The sequence below is a fragment of the Myxocyprinus asiaticus genome, chromosome 18 (genome assembly GCF_019703515.2).
Source record: "Myxocyprinus asiaticus isolate MX2 ecotype Aquarium Trade chromosome 18, UBuf_Myxa_2, whole genome shotgun sequence".
NCBI classification, from domain to species: Eukaryota; Metazoa; Chordata; class Actinopteri; order Cypriniformes; family Catostomidae; genus Myxocyprinus; species Myxocyprinus asiaticus.
In genome coordinates this window covers 28373708-28393543 of record NC_059361.1, presented here as the reverse complement: position 1 = coordinate 28393543, position 19836 = coordinate 28373708, and the positions used below count along the sequence as shown (strand labels likewise).

The 19836-nt window shown below is 37.9% G+C and overlaps 1 protein-coding gene across 1 annotated transcript; it reads left to right on the top strand.

The window, feature by feature from the left end:
• Positions 1–5847: 5847 nt before the first annotated feature.
• On the top strand, positions 5848–10374 carry LOC127456403 (lymphatic vessel endothelial hyaluronic acid receptor 1-like). The gene is made up of 6 exons (XM_051724875.1): positions 5848–6050; positions 6161–6326; positions 8647–8786; positions 8996–9334; positions 9825–9906; positions 10002–10374. The coding sequence occupies exons 1-6, from the start codon at positions 5954–5956 to the stop codon at positions 10180–10182; spliced, it is 1005 nt and encodes a 334-aa protein (XP_051580835.1). The 5' UTR covers positions 5848–5953; the 3' UTR covers positions 10183–10374.
• The last annotated feature ends 9462 nt before the right edge of the window (positions 10375–19836 follow it).

Below are 19836 nucleotides of genomic sequence, written 5' to 3'. Positions count from 1 at the left end.
CAGTGATTGTCAGTGCAATAGACTGTGTGGGTATTGTATAAAATGAAATCTTGGTAAAGCAAAAAAAGAAATAACATGTTACAGCTGGTTTTTGTGTGTAATTTATGTAGCCCATTCACAGTTATTCCTCACAAGTGGGGATCCAAAAATATTCAACCACTTTCCTGCCTCTTGGGAAAACCAGAATCATGGGACTCTCCCATTGGTGACAGCTCTCTGAAGTGAGCTGGGCCTGTGTTCCTTCCAACTTGAGGTGCAGCCACCCTAAACATGGCTCTAAGGAATGGATAAGACAAATTAACACAATAAGAGTGTAACAGTCTGGTTTGGGAAGTAAAAAAATCCCATACATTTTCTTCATAGGCAAATAGATTTTTAACATTAATTGTACTCCTTTAAAGAATGACCTACCATGAGCTCCAAAGTTGGTTGAAGCCATCAACCTGCGTTATATCAACTTTGTTGTGTAAAAATTGTGTGAATTCCTGGAAAGGACTACACTATCCATGATCCAGCAGAGAAAGATCTACCAATCAGAGAATCATGACCAGCAAAGAGTGCCAAACAAGAATTTAAATATTGTTTATGTAATTATAATCAGAAATCAATCAATGATTTTATATATATATATATATATATATTCTCCAATTTGGCATGCCCAATTCCCAATGCGCTCTAGGTTCTTGTGGTGGCATAGTGACTCAATCTGGTGCATCTGAGACTGTCAATCGTGCTGCTTATCATGTGGCTTGTTGAGCGCGTTACCGCAGGGACCTAGGCGTGTGGAAGCTCACGCTATTCTCTGCAGCATCCACACACAGCTCACCACATGCCCCACCAAGAGCGAGGAGGTTAACCCAACATGACTCTACCCACCCTAGCAACCGGGCCAATTGGTTGCTTAAGAAGCCTGACTGGAGTCACTCAGCACACCCTGGATTCGAACTTGCGACTCCAGGTGTGGTAGTCAGTCTCTTTACTTGCTGAGCTACCCAGGCCCCCATATATATTTTATTTTTAATTCGATAACATCATTCTCAATGCTTCATGAGATTGTAGTTCATTCCCCCAATTTAAGACTTTTAAGTACACAGTCTTGTACCTTTTTTTATTTTTTTTTATCAAAGATTGTAGAGGTGTGATTCACCTCAGAGCTGGTTGGTTTGGTTCATGGCTTAAAGAACTCTTATAAATGATTTTATAAAATCTCTATGGAAGAAATTAATGCGAAAAGTACTTCTGGAACCAGGATGGCTGAAAAAGTGGGCGAGAACTATTGCGCTCTATAACAATCAGAGTCAAGTATTGGTACGTAAGACATACCTTCCTGAACTCCTCTCAGAGTCCTCACTGCTGGGATCAGGTGTGATGTACACTGGATCTCCTTTCTGTTAAGTGCATATTATGAGCACGCTGGTAAACACTTTTATTTAGTAATATAACTAATGTTCATAAAAGAAGATAGGAAAAAAAATCATTACTGTAAAGTTCCTTGGTATGCCATCTTGATTTTTGAGAATCTTAACCCTCTTGTCACTCTCGGTCATACACAGGAAGTAGCTCTTAATATTAACTTGACACTAAAGTGAGATATGCTGGTATGAGGCTTATTAAAGTAGGTGGCATCAATCCAGAATTTTTGGTCATTAACACCATCTTGAATTTCTTTCCAGTTACATTACAACCAGTCAAGAGGACTTACTCCTTTGGTCTGCCTCTGAGACTTCAGCTCTTCCTGGGCACTGATAATTTCTGCAAGAGCCTGGTGTTTTTCTCTCCAGTTGAGGCACTCCCTGGTGCGATCTTGCCTCTCCCTCTCAGCTAGATGTCTTTCCTGCTCAGCTTCCTGCTGGGCTTTATTGGCTCTCTCACTCTGCACTTCAGCAATCAGAGCTCTGCGTCTGGAGTTCACTTCTCTACAGACCGGGCGGATGACAATGACAGACAGCATCATGAACCAGACTATATTCTTATCATTTACTATTCATTGCACTATAATGGCCCAACATATAAATGAATTATTTTACCGATTCAGTTCACATTAAAGTTGCATGCAAGGATCCATTCACATTGCTTCAATTGCCAAAGACAAATAACATTACTAAATGATTGAGCTTACTTTTCCATTATTTTCACATTCTCCTCAGTCAGCTCCTTCAGTTTGTGCCGTAATGCATTCCTCTCATCTTCCAGCACTCTGTTCTACTCCAAAAGAGCCTGCTTTTCTCCTGACACTCTGTCCAGTTTGATCTTGGTCTCAAAGTAATTATTTTCAGTCTGGGATAAAAGCAGCTTGACATCATTGTGCTATGGACAACAACATGCAAATTAATTCATTGGCACCATATGTTGCAGAACTTTGAAATACTGTGTGTATACTACCTCTTTCTTCAGCTGTTGTAGCTCCTCACCAAGCTGTGTTTTATCAGATACTGCAAGATCTCTCTCTTGCCTGCTATCCAGCATGCAAGCCTCTGCTAGTGCCCTGCTCTTGTCTGCCTCTGCCTGAGCTCTATCAGCATCCTCAGATGCCCTGGAACATTGTGTTGCCCTGTGCTGACTGAGATGCAGCTTTTTCAGGTCTTCACATTCCTGAATGACACAGATATGGTCGTTCAGTGACAGTGAGAGACAGTATGTACAGGATAAAATTCAGTTGTTAAGTTGACAATGAATAAAAAACAACAACACCATTATCCTGCAATCTGAAAAACAGTAAACAAAACAAAATAAAAAAAGGGTGGGAAACACAGCAGATATGTATTCTGTTCAGAATGTTTATTTGTTAGCTTGTCAAATTTGTAATCCTCAATATAAAGCATGAACAGTGCACTGAACTTGTGAAGGTATACAGGGTTATATGAATAAAATAAATAAAGGGTTCATGTCAAATAAATTTGAACAAGTGATAAGGGGAGGATAACCTCAAATATGTGATTGCAAGCCCTACCATGGTGCTTGCCTAAGGCTAAATGTTTACAAATTTATATATATAAAAATATATACATTTATTATAGGGAGCCCCTAACCTAAACATTTCCCTAACCCTGTGGAAGTGACGCCCCCTTTTGGAGTTGGTGCAACCCCCTTTTGGAGTAGTCCCACCCTCTTTTGGAGATTCCACCCCCATTTGGAGATCTCTGGCCTGCAGCTATACCTACTTGGGATTTTGGGATATCAAAGTCAGCGAAGGCTGTATCTATGCTGCCTTCAAAAACTGACCAGCAGTGGCGTCTCATGCTCTTAATTTCTGGTGGGGCATAAACAGTCATTTAACTCAACATGGTGCCACGCAAAAACATCCCTAATAATATCAACTCAGCAGTCAAAAAGCTCAAGTGACTGTGAAAGCAAACCAGATAAAACCAAATAGTCATAGGCTGTGCATATTACAGTATCTCACTAACTCGCATGAACAGCATTACAAAATTAATCAAAAAGAAGACTCTCAATATTTTGCAGTTATTGTAATCTAATACAAACCCATCAAAGCAATGGCATACACTTCGCTGAAATGAGTGGTGTGCTAACTAATCCAACCAGCAACACATTAGCAAAAACTAGCTTTTAGAACTTCCCAATCAAGTTCACTTTGCAGGTCTGCACTCAAGAGCAGTAATTTCCGAGGACCATGTCAACTTGACATACTTATAATCAAAGCTTTTGATTGGCTATGGGGTAAAGGCAAACGTGCCCCTGATGCTATCATTGAAAGCTTGTTGCACATGCGCATGACGTTCTCCAAAATGACGGGCTAGCCCCACGCAAAGCAAAGATAATGATTAAATGACTTTAACCCAACAGACCTTGATAATTATAGAATTTCTCAAAAGAATGTCTCCTCCAGGTGGTTAATCTGAAGGAATGAGCTGCTAGCGCTCAGAGCACTGACGGGTCGGACTGCACATACAGGTCTTCGAGGTGGGTGCATGGGCTTTGAAACTGCTTTAAACTCCTCTATGCTCGCAAACCGGCTGCCCATGTCATTGTTGCTGTGAGAAAGGGACTTAAACATGCCGCTGTCTGAAGCAGAGGTCTTCAATGAAGTGAGAGTCTGGAGTTCTCCATGAGAAGTGGCCCTCAGAGTCATAGTTTCAAGTGGATGCCGAAACCAGATTCTAACTCAAGATTTTGACCTGTGTTGAAATGATCTCTATGTGATGTCCTTGCTCCTACAAATCCAGAGTCCCTGTACGGTTGTGAACATCCTCAGATCTAAGGAGACTTACTAACATGCAGCCCAGGTTACTGTATTAGTTATTTATGAGGAAATGTTATACCAGCTCACAGGGATCAAAAACTCTATGCCTGTGCAAGGGTCGAAACAGCTCACCCCATCCATGACTAACTGCACCCTAGTGTCTCTCAGCTTCCTGAAGTGAGCTGGTTAGGGTTAATGGCATATTGGTAATGATGTCACTTGGTTATCCTTGGTGCAATATATTAGTCAGTTATCCTTAATTTACCAAGCATACTGTATACCAAACATAAGGCAATTCATCAAACACTATCCATAGCAAAACACTTCGAAAATGGTGAAAAAAATTAAATGCATACCATTGAATCCATCGAAGAATAAGAGTACTTAATTAGATTTGACTATCTATCAGAATGGTCCTTTATTGTGTCCCAACCATTGTGGGGAATATTGCAGAGTGCAGACTATCACAATACCAACCAGATCCTTTACTAGTGTGGTATTTGATTGATCTCTTTACTTCAAACAGCAGGCAAGGAAACTCTAACCTCTTCATTGTAGATGTATTATTAAAGCACCACCAAGCATCACAAATAAGACAAGTTCCACTGGCCCAGTTAGCTTTGTTTATTTTGTTATCTTAGAAAAACTTGAACGGCAGTTGTTACTGGCAACAGGACTCTGTAACACCAGATTTGTGATGCAAATCCCAGTAGAAACATTTTGTCATGGTGTATTTCCTGTGCTCTCAGTAGATTCGGGGAAATATGGTGTTTTTATGTTCTCAGTCAGGAATTTTAGAGATGAGACAATAAAATGTGTGAATCTGCAAAACAGCACAGGATGCTTGGAAAAACTTCCTGTAATTTTCCCTGTGGGTTCATTCAGAGGAGTTGTCTATAAACATGTCAGGTCATCACTATGGACTAACATACTGCCAATTAGCTGGTTGCTTTGTTGCAACAAGCCATTCTGTTTATTTAGCCTTCAGAATCACTGGAAAGAATGGCCTGCAAAAGGACGCAAGTCTACCTTGGCTGTTTTCTGCTAATGTCACTGATGCTACACATTAGGCTAGTAAAATTTTCAATTATCCACATGCAAATTGAGAGGAAATATTTTCATTTGGACAACAAAACCTCAAGGACATCAACAATGTGTCAAGTCAACACCACAATTAATTTTGCTTAAAAATAAACATAATATTTAGTGAAACTGTGTCCAATAATACTGTATTCATATTAACCCAGCTGAAAAAAACTATATAGCTGGTCACTAGCAGATGTTGTGGTTTGCGGCTGCTGGTCCCCAGCATGGGGACCAGTGTGCCCATTTGGCACCAAAACAGATTCATCAACCAGATTCATCAGAAATACTATAATAACTAAAACTAGCTTGTAAAATCATACAGGTCTAAGCATGCCTTTTCAGCAGGGAAGGGGCTCCATAGGTCCTGATACAGCTGCATGGAAGTTAAATATTTGTCTGACCTGGCCTGACTGTCTAAATGTGCATGATTTATTGAATGGTTTTAAAGGTATTGGACATAGCTGATGTACAACCACAGGAAATACATTTTTCCTCTGCTCTAGCTGCAAATGCCCTCTCTGTGAAGGTCTTCTTACAGATCATCCTCAATCTCCTGTTTCCTATTTCCAGGAGACCCTTTTTTTGTAAGATAGTGAAGAGAGTGCAAAACTGTCATGCTTTCTGCAGAATCACCATATTGAGTGTGTTCTGGGCAGTTTTGGTGCCATGCTAAGTGCAGTGATGGCCAGAGTTTGGTTAGCTTTGTGTTCTCTGTTTTTCTTATTTAATTGCACACTCTGCCTGGACATAAGTCAAATCCAAGGTAAGTCTCTTGCTTTCTATTTTCTGTCCATTTACTTATATGTACTTGTTATCGATTGTTTGTTAATCTGCACAATTGTAGTAAATGCATATTTATGGGTTATTTTTTAGTTCCTACAAATGGTGGAGTCTCTGGTGTGTTCTTAGTCCAAACCAAGACCACACAGTACAGTTTTAATGCCACCGCAGCCACAGAGGCATGTAAGGCTATTAACATGAGGATTGCTGCAAAGGCTGAAGTGGAGACAGCAAATAAAAATGGTTTACAGACATGCAGGTAAAGAATTTAACATACTGAAATATTGATCTGGTCTATGTGGAAATTTACTTTTAAAACATTACATAGAATGTAATCTCATGCTGTTGAGGACATTTTAAAAACTGGCTATGTATGTCATTTCAAATTACAATACCAGACAAAATAAAAATATTGTAGGCTTAATTTATTACAGATATAGGTTTGTTTTTGCACACTCTAAACTGCCTAGTTTACATTTATAGCTACTTCCTTTAGCATTGTATCAACATCTTAAAATGATATAGATTAACTTATCAGAAAATAAAGAAAAATATTAAAACTACATTCTAAAAACAAAAGATTGGAAAATTAACATTTTAAAATTCCTGAATATTACAACTTGTGGAGGATCTACAAGGATAATTTGTGAACCTCTTTAACCCATAAATGCATACCTCAGATTTTTTTAATGAGCGGGACCGTATTCCTCCCCTGTACCTTATTAATTTTTTGGAGATGTGCCCACACCTCTTTAGTATTCCTCAATCTCTCTCTTATAAATGGTGTAAAAAAATAAAATAAAATTGCAACTCCATTTTTTTTATAATGGTTTATGGACCAAAATTGTATAGAGTAATTAGAGACCCTAGGTATGTAGAGTGTCCGTTTTTTTATTTCTATTTTTTTGCACCTCCATAACATATTTTCTTTTTTTTTTTTTGACTAATTCATATCTATAGAACTTCACAGTATGCATTTCTTTGTTTATTACAAGAGGAATGAGTACTATATTCATACAAATAAATGCTATATCGCCTTGATTTTTCTGTGCAACAATGGTGATTAATCAGGATCCCATATGCGTGTACACACATATTATACATGCTATTTCTTACTCAAGGTGGTACTGTTGTTACAGTGATGGACTTGATTTACATTTGACATTTCTATTTGACGAAGAAACAACATGGAAGTAAACTATAGCATGTACAACACATGAACAGTGTGATATGACTATTGACATTTGGGTGTACAACTGAAATTATGTAAGTTGTGCATCTATTTAGACTCAATAAGTGCCTGAGAAAATACTTATGTGTAACTTTTGTGTAGCTCAATATGTTTTTGACAGCCAGTTGCGTCTCAGGAAATTCCAGTGTGAAAGTAATGAATCCTGTTCTAGATTTATCCTTATTTGTTGCATTTCCTCTTTGAAATATATCAAAATGAAACATCAAAATATATCAAAATACAGTATTTGGTTAAAAAGGTAAAAAACAAAAAGGTCAACTCTGTCAATGGTGCATTAATGAAAAATTAAAGGAATATTCTGGGTTCAATACAAGTTAAGCTCAGTCGACATCATTTGTGGCATAATACTGATTACTACAAGAAAAAAGAAAAAAAAGTCTTGTCCCTCCTTTTCTTTAAAAAAAAAAAAAAAAAGCAAAAATCTGGGTTCCAGTGAAGCACTTACAATGGGAGTGAATTGAGCCAATCTGTAAATGTTAAAATACTCATTGTTTCAAAAGTATAGCCACAACACATAAACTATGCATGTCAATGTGATTTTAGTGTGATAAATTTGCTTACTAAACTTTTTTGTGTGTGTGTGTGTGTGTGTGTAAAGTAGCCAATTTTACATCTTCATTGCCATGATGATGAAATGTCAACAAACCCTAAAACAATGATTTAAACACCTTTACAGCTTAAATAATACATGAGTTTTAACGGAAGAATTAATTTTATACGTTTTTATAAAATTTTAAGCTTCACATTTCTGCGTTTAATCCTTCCAAAAATTGGCCCCATTCACGTCCATTATAAGCAGGGGCGCATTAACGCACAGCCTTATACGGGCTGAAGCCCAAGGGCCTACAACTCCCATGGGGCCCAGCCTACAACTCTCATGCCCCCCCCCCAACAACTTGAAGGGGGCCTTAGTGGACCAGCAAGTCCACAGGCCCAGAGGTAACTTAAAGCACCCCTGATTGTAAGTGCCTCACTGTAACCTCCATTTTGCTTTTTTAAAGAAAAGGAGGGACAAGTCGAAATTATTTATTGTGGTAATGAACTTTATGCCACAAATGCTGTCGACTGAGCTTAACTTGTATTGAACCCAGAATATTCCTTTAACCTTTTCTGGAGAGCATATACAGACAATTTTGGATGTTACTTAATATTGTTATAATATACAGTATAGTCGCAACATGATGTTTATTACATGCACAAGGGATCTTCAGATTCTAGAAGTTCAACTTTGAAACTTTTTGATGGTTAGATGTTCATATAGTCTCATATATTTTAACCCCTTTAGGTTCTGTCTCTTCTAAGAATTAAATATAATACTTTCCTGTAGGTTTGGTTGGGTTGAAGAGCAAATTGCAGTTATTCCTCGAACTGAGAAAAGCCCAAAATGTGGTAAAAACAGCTTAGGTGTTACTGTCTGGACAGCTGAGATCAGCAAAATGTTTGACGTTTACTGCTTTAAGCCAGAAGGTAATACTGATTATTATGTTCTTAAAAACAATTGTTATAATAATAATTTCTTGAGATAGGGAACTGTGAAGTTTAATATGATTTGATAGAAAAATCATACAATGATTAGACTGTTTTTATGTTCACAAAATATGAAAGTAATGTTTTTAAAAATCATTAAACAAACATTCAAATGAAATATGCTATATGTTTTTGACATTATACCTCAGGTCCTGATGCACAGTTTGAAACCACGAACACCCGAACACCCGAACCTACAACAGAAGGGGGAAGAACACCATCAAACAACTATTCTTCTACTAAAACAACACGTCCATCATCCATACAGCCAACCTCTTCTCCAGCCAGATCTCTTCACCACTACACATCCACCCAATCTTTTTCCTTTGTTGTCAACACTTCCTCTACAACAATAACCCCAATCGGTCTTTCTAGCATCAGTGACAGTTTCCAGGCAACACCAAGCCCTCAGTCTCTCTCATCTCTCAGTACCTTGACCACAATCTCGACCTCGTCACAGATGGCTACACCTAACACTTCCATTAGAGGTTAGTTTTTTTTTTAAAACATTAAAAAATTATTTTAGCACTTTACATATGAAAGAATTAGTTCACCAAAAAAATACAAATTCTGTAACTATTTACTCACCCTCAGATTGTTCCAAATCTATTTTACTTTTGTTCTTGCATGGTATATGAAAGGTGATTTTTTTTTTTTAGGAATATCATGGGCCACTCTTCCATATATTTGAAGTAAATGAGAACAGTGACTGTGAAGCTCCAAAAGTACACAAAAAAACATTCAGGTGTCATAAGTGATCCACACAACTTATGAATTATATTCCAAGTCTTCTGGAGACATACTGTAGCTTTGCATGGGGAACAAACAGGATATTCTTAAAAATGTCACCTTTTGTGCTCTACGAAAAGAAAGTCATTTAGGTTTGGAACAACATGATGGTGAGTAAATCAATTGCAGAATTTTCAGAACTATTCCTTTAAGTTTATCAAGCTCTTTTCAAATTATTTTATATTTTAGAAGTCTCCAAAGCACTTGTTATCCTTTCTGTTATGCTACTACTCTTGGTGGCAGCAGCAGGTGCTGCTTGGTATCTCAAAATGTAAGTTTTTTAATCAACTATCATAAGCAAAGACAGTTGTAACATGCAGCAGCATAAACTTCACTGACTGGTATCTCCTCCATGCTCTTCTTTAGCAAAAGAGGTCAACAGTTTCCATCGTGGACCAGAATGAGACCAAAACAGATCACTGAAACCGAGATGTGGAGGCACATAAGTAAGAGGCATTGTGTGCCAGAACAGGCCAGCAAAGACAACAACAACAGAAAAAGCAACAACATCATTCTTCAAATGGAACAAGATCCAGACTCACCCTAAGAACTGAGAGAGAGAGAGAGAGAGAGAGAGAGAGAGAGACCACAAAGACTAAAAAATGGCAATTAACAAGACTGTAAAAAGCATTTAACTTGATACATATATGTTTACTTTGCTGCCCTTTATATTGAGTTCAACTAATCATTAATTTCTATGTAAATAATGTGCAACTGAAGTAAATACTCTTTGCTTGTAGGTTATTTTTCTTTTTCTTTGATCATAATATTTGGTTTTAGAGCAATCCAATATTAAAGCCTATTTCATTTTTCAGAAATATGTGTATATATATATATATATATATATATATATATATATATATACAGGTGCATCTCAATAAATTAGAATGTCGTGGAAAAGTTCATTTATTTCAGTAATTCAACTCAAATTGTGAAACTCGTGTATTAAATAAATTCAATGCACACAGACTGAAGTAGTTTAAGTCTTTGATTCTTTTAATTGTGATGATTTTGGCTCACATTTAACAAAAACCCACCAATTCACTATCTCAAAAAATTAGAATATGGTGACATGCCAATCAGCTAATCAACTCAAAACACCTGCAAAGGTTCCCTGAGTCTTCAAAATGGTTTCTCAGTTTGGTCCACTAGGCTACACAATCATGGGGAAAACTGCTGATCTGACAGTTGTCCAGAAGACAATCATTGACACCCTTCACAAGGAGGGTAAGCCACAAACATTCATTGCCAAAGAAGCTGGCTGTTCACAGAGTGCTGTATCCAAGCATGTTAACAGAAAGTTGAGTGGAAGGAAAAAGTGTGGAAGAAAAAGATGCACAACCAACCGAGAGAACCGCAGCCTTATGAGGATTGTCAAGCAAAATCAATTCAAGAATTTGGGTGAACTTCACAAGGAATGGACTGAGGCCGGGGTCAAGGCATCAAGAGCCACCACACACAGACGTGTCAAGGAATTTGGGTACAGTTGTCGTATTCCCCTTGTTAAGCCACTCCTGAACCACAGACAACGTTAGAGGCGTCTTACCTGGGCTAAGGAGAAGAAGAACTGGACTGCTGCCCAGTGGTCCAAAGTCCTCTTTTCAGATGAGAGCAAGTTTTGTATTTCATAAGGTCCTAGAGTCTGGAGGAAGGGTGGAGAAGCTCATAGCCCAAGTTGCTTGAAGTCCAGTGTTAAGTTTCCACAGTCTGTGATGATTTGGGGTGCAATGTCATCTGCTGGTGTTGGTCCATTGTGTTTTTTGAAAACCAAAGTCACTGCACCCGTTTACCAAGAAGTTTTGGAGCACTTCATGCTTCCTTCTGCTGACCAGCTTTTTAAAGATGCTGATTTCATTTTCCAGCAGGATTTGGCACCTGCCCACACTGCCAAAAGCACCAAAAGTTGGTTAAATGACCATGGTGTTGGTGTGCTTGACTGGCCAGCAAACTCACCAGACCTGAACCCCACAGAGAATCTATGGGGTATTGTCAAGAGGAAAATGAGAAACAAGAGACCAAAAAATTCAGATGAGCTGAAGGCCACTGTCAAAGAAACCTGGGCTTCCATACCACCTCAGCAGTACCACAAACTGATCACCTCCATGCCACGCCGAATTGAGGCAGTAATTAAAGCAAAAGGAGCCCCTACCAAGTATTGAGTACATATACAGTAAATGAACATACTTTCCAGAAGGCCAACAATTCACTAAAAATGTTTTTTTTTATTGGTCTTATGATGCATTCTAATTTTTTGAGATAGTGAATTGGTGGGTTTTTGTTAAATGTGAGCCAAAATCATCACAATTAAAAGAACCAAAGACTTAAACTACTTCAGTCTGTGTGCATTGAATTTATTTAATACACGAGTTTCACAATTTGAGTTGAATTACTGAAATAAATGAACTTTTCCACGACATTCTAATTTATTGAGATGCACCTGTGTATATATATAAAGTTTTAGGCACATAAGATGTTTCACAAAAGCAGATGTCTTAAGAAGGTTATTTATGTGTCCAGGTGTACCTAGGGGAATTGGTGCTGTTTTAAAGGCAAAGGTGGTCACACCGAATACCGATTTAGCTTTTTTTTTTATGTTTACTGGACTTTGTTTGACATTAAGTGATAAATGAAAACAATTTATGTCATTATTTTTGAAGACTTCCTCACTATGCAACATTTTTCACAACTGCCTAAATTTTTGCACAGTACTGTATATATACACACTGGCGGCCAAAAGTTTGGAATAATGTACAGACTTCGCTGTTTCGAAAGGAAATTGGTACTTTAATTCACCAAAGTGGCATTCAACTGATCACAAAGTATAGTCAGGACATTACTGATGTAAAAAACAGCACCATCATTATTTGAAAAAAGTCATTTTTGATCAAATCTAGACACGCACCATTTCCAGCTGCCATCACTCCAACACCTTATCCTTGAGTAATTATGCTAAATTGCTAATTAGGTACTAGAAAATCACTTGCCATTATATCAAACACTGCCGAAAGCTAAATGTCGTTAAATGAAGCTTAACATTGTCTTTGTGTTTGTTTTTAAGTTGCCACAGTATGCAATAGACTGGCATGACTTAAGGTCAATATTAGGTCAAAAATGGCAAAAAAGAAACAGCTTTCTCTAGAAACTCATCAGTCAGTCATTGTTTTGAGGTATGAAGGCTATACAATGCTTGAAATTGCCAAAAAACTGAAGATTTCATTCAAAGGTGTACACTACAGTCTTCAAAGACAAAGGACAACTAGCTCTAACAAGGACAGAAAGAGATGTGGAAGGCCCAGATGTACAACTAAACAAGAGGATAAGTACATCAGAGTCTCTAGTTTGAGAAATAGATGCCTCACATGTCCTCAGCTGACAGCTTCATTGAATTCTACCCGCTCAACACCAGTTTCATGTACAACAGTAAAGAGAAGACTCAGGGGTGCAGGCCTTATGGGAAGAATTGCAAAGAAAAAGCCACTTTTGAAACAGAAAAACAAAAAGAAAAGGTTAGATTGGGCAAAGAAACACAGACATTGGACAACAGATAATTGGAAAAGAGTGTTATGGATCTTAAACCCATTGAGCTTTTATGGGATCAGCTAGACTGTAAGGTGTGTGAGAAGTGCCCGACAATACAGCCACATCTATGGCAAGTGCTACAGGAAGCATGGGGTGAAATGTAACCTGAGTATCTGGACAAACTGACAGCTAGAATGCCAAGGATCTGCAAAGCTGTCATTGCTGCACGTGGAGGATTTTTGATGAGAACTCTTTGAAGTAGTTTAATAAATTCAAATTGTAATAGTAATTTTTCATCTTATTAATGTCCTGACTATACATTGTGATCAGTTGAATGCCACTTTGGTGAATAAAAGTACCAATTTCTTACCATAAGAGCAAAATCTGTACATTATTCCAAACTTTTGGCCGCCAGTGTATATATATATATATATATACACTGGCGGCCAAAAGTTTGGAATAATGTACAGATTTTGCTGAGAACAGAAAAATATTACTAAACGCAGGAAGACCTGAAGAGCTACACACCGAGGTGGCCATCCGCAGCAACATCTTGTATGATATATATCTATATCTATATCTATATATAAAATGTGTAGCTCTTCAGGTCTTCCTGCGTTTAGTAATATTTTTCCAGTCAGTTTTACCAGGGATGAACTGCTGAACATTCGGCAGCACATACCAGACAACCTTTTCCTGGTTTTTGAATATTCAAATATTTTGCTGGACATTTTAGTTGGAGGCGCGGCTGTGTTGTTTAAACGCGCTATGAGATGCAGGCGAGGGAGACGAGCAGGCGTGCTGGTCAAGCTCCGTCGGCGCGGCTTTCGAACAGCACTGCCGAGTATTCATCTAGCAAATCTCCGCTCTCTTCCTAACAAAACGGATGAACTACATCTCCTCACCCGCACAAACAAGGACTTTTCAAAATGTCAAAATGGACTTTTTCAAAATGACTTGTGCTTCACAGAAACCTGGCTGAGTGAAGCCATTCCAGACAGCGCGTTACATCTGCCGGGCTTCCAGCTGTTCAGAGCGGATTGCATTGCAGAGTTAACGGGGAAAACGAGAGGCGGTGGAACATGCTTTTACATCAATGAAAGTTGGTGTACAGATGTACAACGGTAAAAAGGATGTGCTGTTTTAATTTGGAAGCGCTCTTTATTAACTGTAAACCGTTCTACTCGCCGCGGGAGTTTTCCTCATTTATTCTGGTGTGTGTGTATATCGCGCCAAACGTGTGTGAACGCAGCACTGCAACAGCTGACTGATCAAATCACAGACACAGAACAACTATACCCGGACTCAGTTATTACTATTCTTGGGGATTTTAACAAGGCAAATCTCACACTTGAACTGCGCAAATACAAACAGCACATTATATGCCCCACCAGAGACAGAAATATACTGATCATGCTACACAACAATAAAGGATGCATTTTGCTCTGTCCCTAGAGCAGCTTTGGGACTCTCTGATCACTGTCTGGTTCAACTTTTTCCAACCTACAGGCAGAAATTAAAATCAACCAAGCCAGTAGTAAGGACTGTAAAGAGATGGACCAATGAAGCAGAGTGGGAACTACAAGCCTGCTTCGATTGCACGGATTGGAGTGTTTTTGAGGCTGCAGACACCAATCTGGATGAGCTCACAGAAACTGTTACATCATATATTAGTTTCTGTGAGGATAAGTGCATTCCTACTAGGACTTATTTAAAGTTCAACAATGACAAACCGTGGTTTACAGCAGAGCTCAGGCAGCTTCGTCAGGCCAAAGAGGATGCTTACAGGGGTGGGGATAAAGTCTTGTACAATCAGGCCAGGAACACACTGAACATGGAAATCAGAGTGGCTAAAAGAAGATACTCTGAGAAGCTGAAAAACAAGTTTTCAGCTAACGACCCTGCATCAGTGTGGAGTGGCATGAAACAACTCACAAATTACAGGACTCCTACCCCCAACCCTGTAGGGAACCAACAACTGGCTGACGACCTGTATGTGTTCTACTGCAGATTTGAAAGGCCCAATCTCACACCCCACACCCACTCTGACCTTCACTTCACACAAGCACCAACACCTCCTGCAACCCCCCTCCTCCCCCCCCTCCTGCTACTCAGCTTGCACTTAAGATCTGTGAAGATGATGTGAGCCGGGACTTTCAGAAACAAAAGACGAGGAAAGCTTCAGGCCCAGATGGCATCTCACCAGCATGTCTTCGATCCTGTGCTAACCAGCTGGCCCCCATCTTCACACAGATCTTCAATAGATCACTGGAGCAGTGTGAAGTTCCATGCTGCTTCAAACGCTCAATCATTATTCCTGTCCCAAAGAAACCAAAAATCACAGGAATTAATGACTACAGACCTGTCGCCCTGATGTCTGTGGTCATGAAATCATTTGAGAGACTGGTGTTGGCCCACCTGAAGAACATCACTGGACCCTTTCTAGATCCCCTTCAATTTGCTTACTGAGCAAACAGGTCTGTGGATGATGCAGTCAACATGGGATTGCATCATATCCTGCAACATCTGGACAGACCAGGGACATATGCAAGGATCTTTTTTGTGGACTTCGGTTCAGCTTTCAACACCATCATCCCAGCTATACTCCAGAATAAATTACACCAACTCTCTGTTCCCATGTCTATCTGTCAGTGGATTTCCAGCTTTCTGATGGACAGGCAGCAGCTTGTGAGACAGGGGAAACTCACTTCCAGCACCTGTACAATCAGCACTTGTGCCCCCCAGGGATGTGTGCTCTCCCCACTACTCTTCTCCCTCTACACCAACGACTGCATCGCCAAGGACCCCTCTGTCAAGCTCCTGAAGTTTGCAGATGACACCACTGTCATCGGCCTCATCCGAGATGACAATGAGTCTGCATACAGAAGGGAGGTTAAACAGCTGGCTGTCTGGTGCAGTCAAAACAACCTTGAGCTGAACACGCTCAAAACGGTGGAGATCAGTGTGGACTTTAGGAAGAACACCCCAACACTGACCCCCCTCACCATTCTAAACAGCACTGTGGCAGCAGTGGAGTCATTCAGGTTCCTGGGCACTCCACAGGACCTGAAGTGGGAGACCCACATTGACTCCATTGTGAAAAAGGCCCAGCAGAGGTTGTATTTCCTCCGCCAACTGAGGAAGTTCAACCTGCCACAGGCGCTGCTGATACAGATCAACTCAGCAGTTATTGAGTCTGTCCTCTGCACTTCAATAACTGTCTGGTTTGGTTCAGCTATGAAATCAGGCATCAGAAGACTACAAAGGAAAGTTCAGATTGCTGAAAGGTTTATTGGTTGCCCCCTGCCCCCCCCCTTCAAGAACTATACACTTCCAGAGTGAGGAAAAAGGCTGGAAAAATCACTCTGGACCCCACTCACCCTGCCCATTACATTTTTGAACTGTTGCCTTCTGGCCGACGCTTCAGAGCTCCAAGCAACAGAACCATCAGGCACAGGAACAGTTTTTTCCCTCAGGCTATCCATCTCATGAACAGTTAAACTGCCCCATTGAGCAATAACTATGTGCAATACACAGTTTAGTCTTTTTTATATTTATCCAATACATCCAAGCTCTTCTGTCATTTCATTCCTCTGAAAAAAAAAGAAGAAAAAAAAAAGATTGTATTTGCACTGTACATAAGAGATAACAGATTTGTATTAGATTTGCATTACGTATGTATGTGTGTATGTACGTATGTGTATAATTATTTTTTATTTTTTATTATTATCTATGTCTTGCTGCTGTTTTTGTATTGTTTTTATATTGTTGAACACTGGAAGCTCCTGTCACCAAGACAAATTCATTGTATGTGTAAGCATACTTGGCAATAAAGCTGATTCTGATTCTGATAAAAGAGAGCAAATAATTTTTTTTTTTTTTTTTTTTTTTTTTTTAAATAGAGAATTGGGGAGTTTTAAATTAATTGTTTACACTGGAAGTATCCAGATTCCATTTACTGGCTTCCTTTTAACCATACTGTATTGCTATCAATGATCTTTTTTTTAATTATTGTTATACATATACAAGATGCATACAAACATATACAACTCACAACCAATGTGAATAAAAAAAAAAATAATAATAAAAAAGATGTATAATTTATTACAGGGGTAAAGTAAAAAATTAAAGCTACAATAAATGAAAGAGTAAAAGTGCTTCATGAGTCTAGTTGTTTTTTTTTTTTATTTCTAATACCGTCCAAAGAAGTGCAATTTTGCTTAACTTCATTAAAAAAAAAAAAAAAGAAAGAAAAAAAAAGAGAAGCTTATTCTATCACTGATCTATGCTTTTACCAGAGATCTTCTATACATAGCTTACCATCCGCCTTTTTAACATAGGAGAGAGCGTAACGGGCAACTAGCGTGTTACGTCGGTAAGTATCATACAAACCCGCTAATACAAATGAATGGGGAGAGCCGTATGCTGACACCTACCTGTCGCAAAATTGTCCGTGTCTTTCTTTTAAAACAGCAATTTTATCGTAGTAAACTCCACACATAGTTCATTCCAAAAAGAATGACAGGCGGACAAATCATTAAATGATAAGCTGTTTCCTTACGAAAGTAGTGTATTCAGCGTAATGAAGCATCTCCTCAGACATCCATTAAAAAAAAGGCCTCTTGTCTCCTCGCCTATGTCTATAAGACCGCCGCATTATGCTATTTTAGGCTCACAAATGTAGAGGGGTTATTTTTTTTTTTTTTTATTGAAAAGAATAACAAATTTACAAACAAAAAAGGCATTAACAAACAATATTAACCATTTACAGTTCTCAAAAGGCAGACATAGTTAACAATTATAATACGTGACAGCAATAAGTTTAAATTAAATATAAAGTAATAAAAAAATAAAAAAATAAAAAAATAATAAATAAAAAAAAAACATATTGAGAGATACGTTTTTGCAAAGGGGTATCAAAAAGCTATGGGGTACTTAACTCGATGAAAAAGTTGGCTACTGTAATAGCTTTTTCATTTGAAAGGGTACCAAGAGATGTGGCAACTGCTTTAAGTTCATTAACAAAGTAAGGAAATGAAGGAGGGGTTTTTAAAAATCTGCATTTGTGAATAAAGTATTTAGCAAGTTCAAAAAGGTTATTCATCAAATAGTGTTGTGAACAATCTTTCTTAAGTACACCAAACTTAATTTGTTTGTATTCAAGAGGATTTACACATGGAATAATACATGACATTTTACTATATAATTGGGACCAAAATCGCTTGGAGTAGTTACAATCAAAAAAGATATGCTTAGTGGTTTCAATATCAGTTTCACAAAATTGACAAGTGTTTTCTCCAATATCAAACTTTGATTTAAGGAATTCTTTAGATGGGTATATGTCATTCATTATTTTGAAATGAAGTTCTTTCACTTTAGGGAGACTTGGAAAAGTAAGATAATTCAGTCTCATTTCCTTCATCTCTTTCGGGTTAATATCTTTGAAAATATAGTGACGTTTAATTCGATTTGGATTAAATCTACCAATGAAAATACTTCTAATATATTTGTTGTTACACTTATGATCTCTAATAGACAAATTACCCAGACAAAGAGATGGGAGAGCGAATGTCACAGAATAGTGTGAAAGAATCCCTTTTATCAGTAGTATCATGTTTTTTGGTATGGCATTTATAACTGTATAAAATTCTTTAGGGTGACATACAAATCCATGTTTTGAACAAAAATCATTGTAATTGAACACATTACCATAATTGTCCATCATATCCAATAGGGAATAAATATTATATTGAACCCAGTTTTCATAAAATAAAGACTTGTTATGGTGTACAATAAAACGATTGTTCCAAATACAAGTTTTATGTGGACTAAAATTGTGAGAAAATGCTAATTTCCAATAAAGGAGAACCTGCTGATGGAATGCAGATAATTTAAGAGGCAATTTGGACAACTCAAAGTCACATTTAATCAAAAATTCCAAGCCACCTACTTTCCCAAATATTGAAGAGGAGACCGTAAACCATAGGCTGTTTGTATTACAAAGAAATGATCTTAACCATTGAGTTTTTAAAACACTATTCATTATCTCTAAGTCAATAACATTTAATCCCCCTTCTTCGTAACTATGAACTAAATCATTTTTGTTGATATAGTGATGCTTATTTTTCCAAATAAAGTTAAATATTGCAATGTTACATTCTTTTACTAAGTGAGGTGGAATAGCTAAGGAGGAGGCTGGATAAACAAACCTAGAAAGTAATTCCATTTTAGTTAACAAGATTCTTCCATAAATTGAGATATCTCTTTGTATCCAAAAATTAAGAATATTTTTTGCTTTTAAAAGATTGTTTGCAAAATTTTCTTGGATATTTTGATTGCTATCTCTAGTAATAGTTATCCCCATATATTTTACAGATTTCTTTATTGGTATATTACATAAAAGGTCTAATTCACTATCATGAATTGCAATTAATTCACATTTATGTATGTTTAAGTATAGATCTGATGCCTTGGAGAACAGATTAATTAATTGGATAACTTTTACAATTTGATGTTGGTCCCTTAAAAAAATCACCGTATCATCAGCTAATTGGCTAATACCAATCTGTCTTCCAAATACATTCAATTTATCAAAGTTACTGTTTTTATCTATCAAGACAGCGAGCATTTCTACTGCTAAGATAAATAGGAGAGGGGAAATGGGACATCCTTGTCTAATTCC

Coding starts and splice junctions, on each gene's coding strand:
- LOC127456403 (XM_051724875.1), top strand. CDS start 5,954: ATGCTAAGTGCAGTGATGGCCAGAGTTTGGTTAGCTTTGTGTTCTCTG. Junction 8,787..8,995: donor TTACTGCTTTAAGCCAGAAG/GTAATACTGATT, acceptor ATTATACCTCAG/GTCCTGATGCACAGTTTGAA. Junction 9,907..10,001: donor GCTGCTTGGTATCTCAAAAT/GTAAGTTTTTTA, acceptor GCTCTTCTTTAG/CAAAAGAGGTCAACAGTTTC.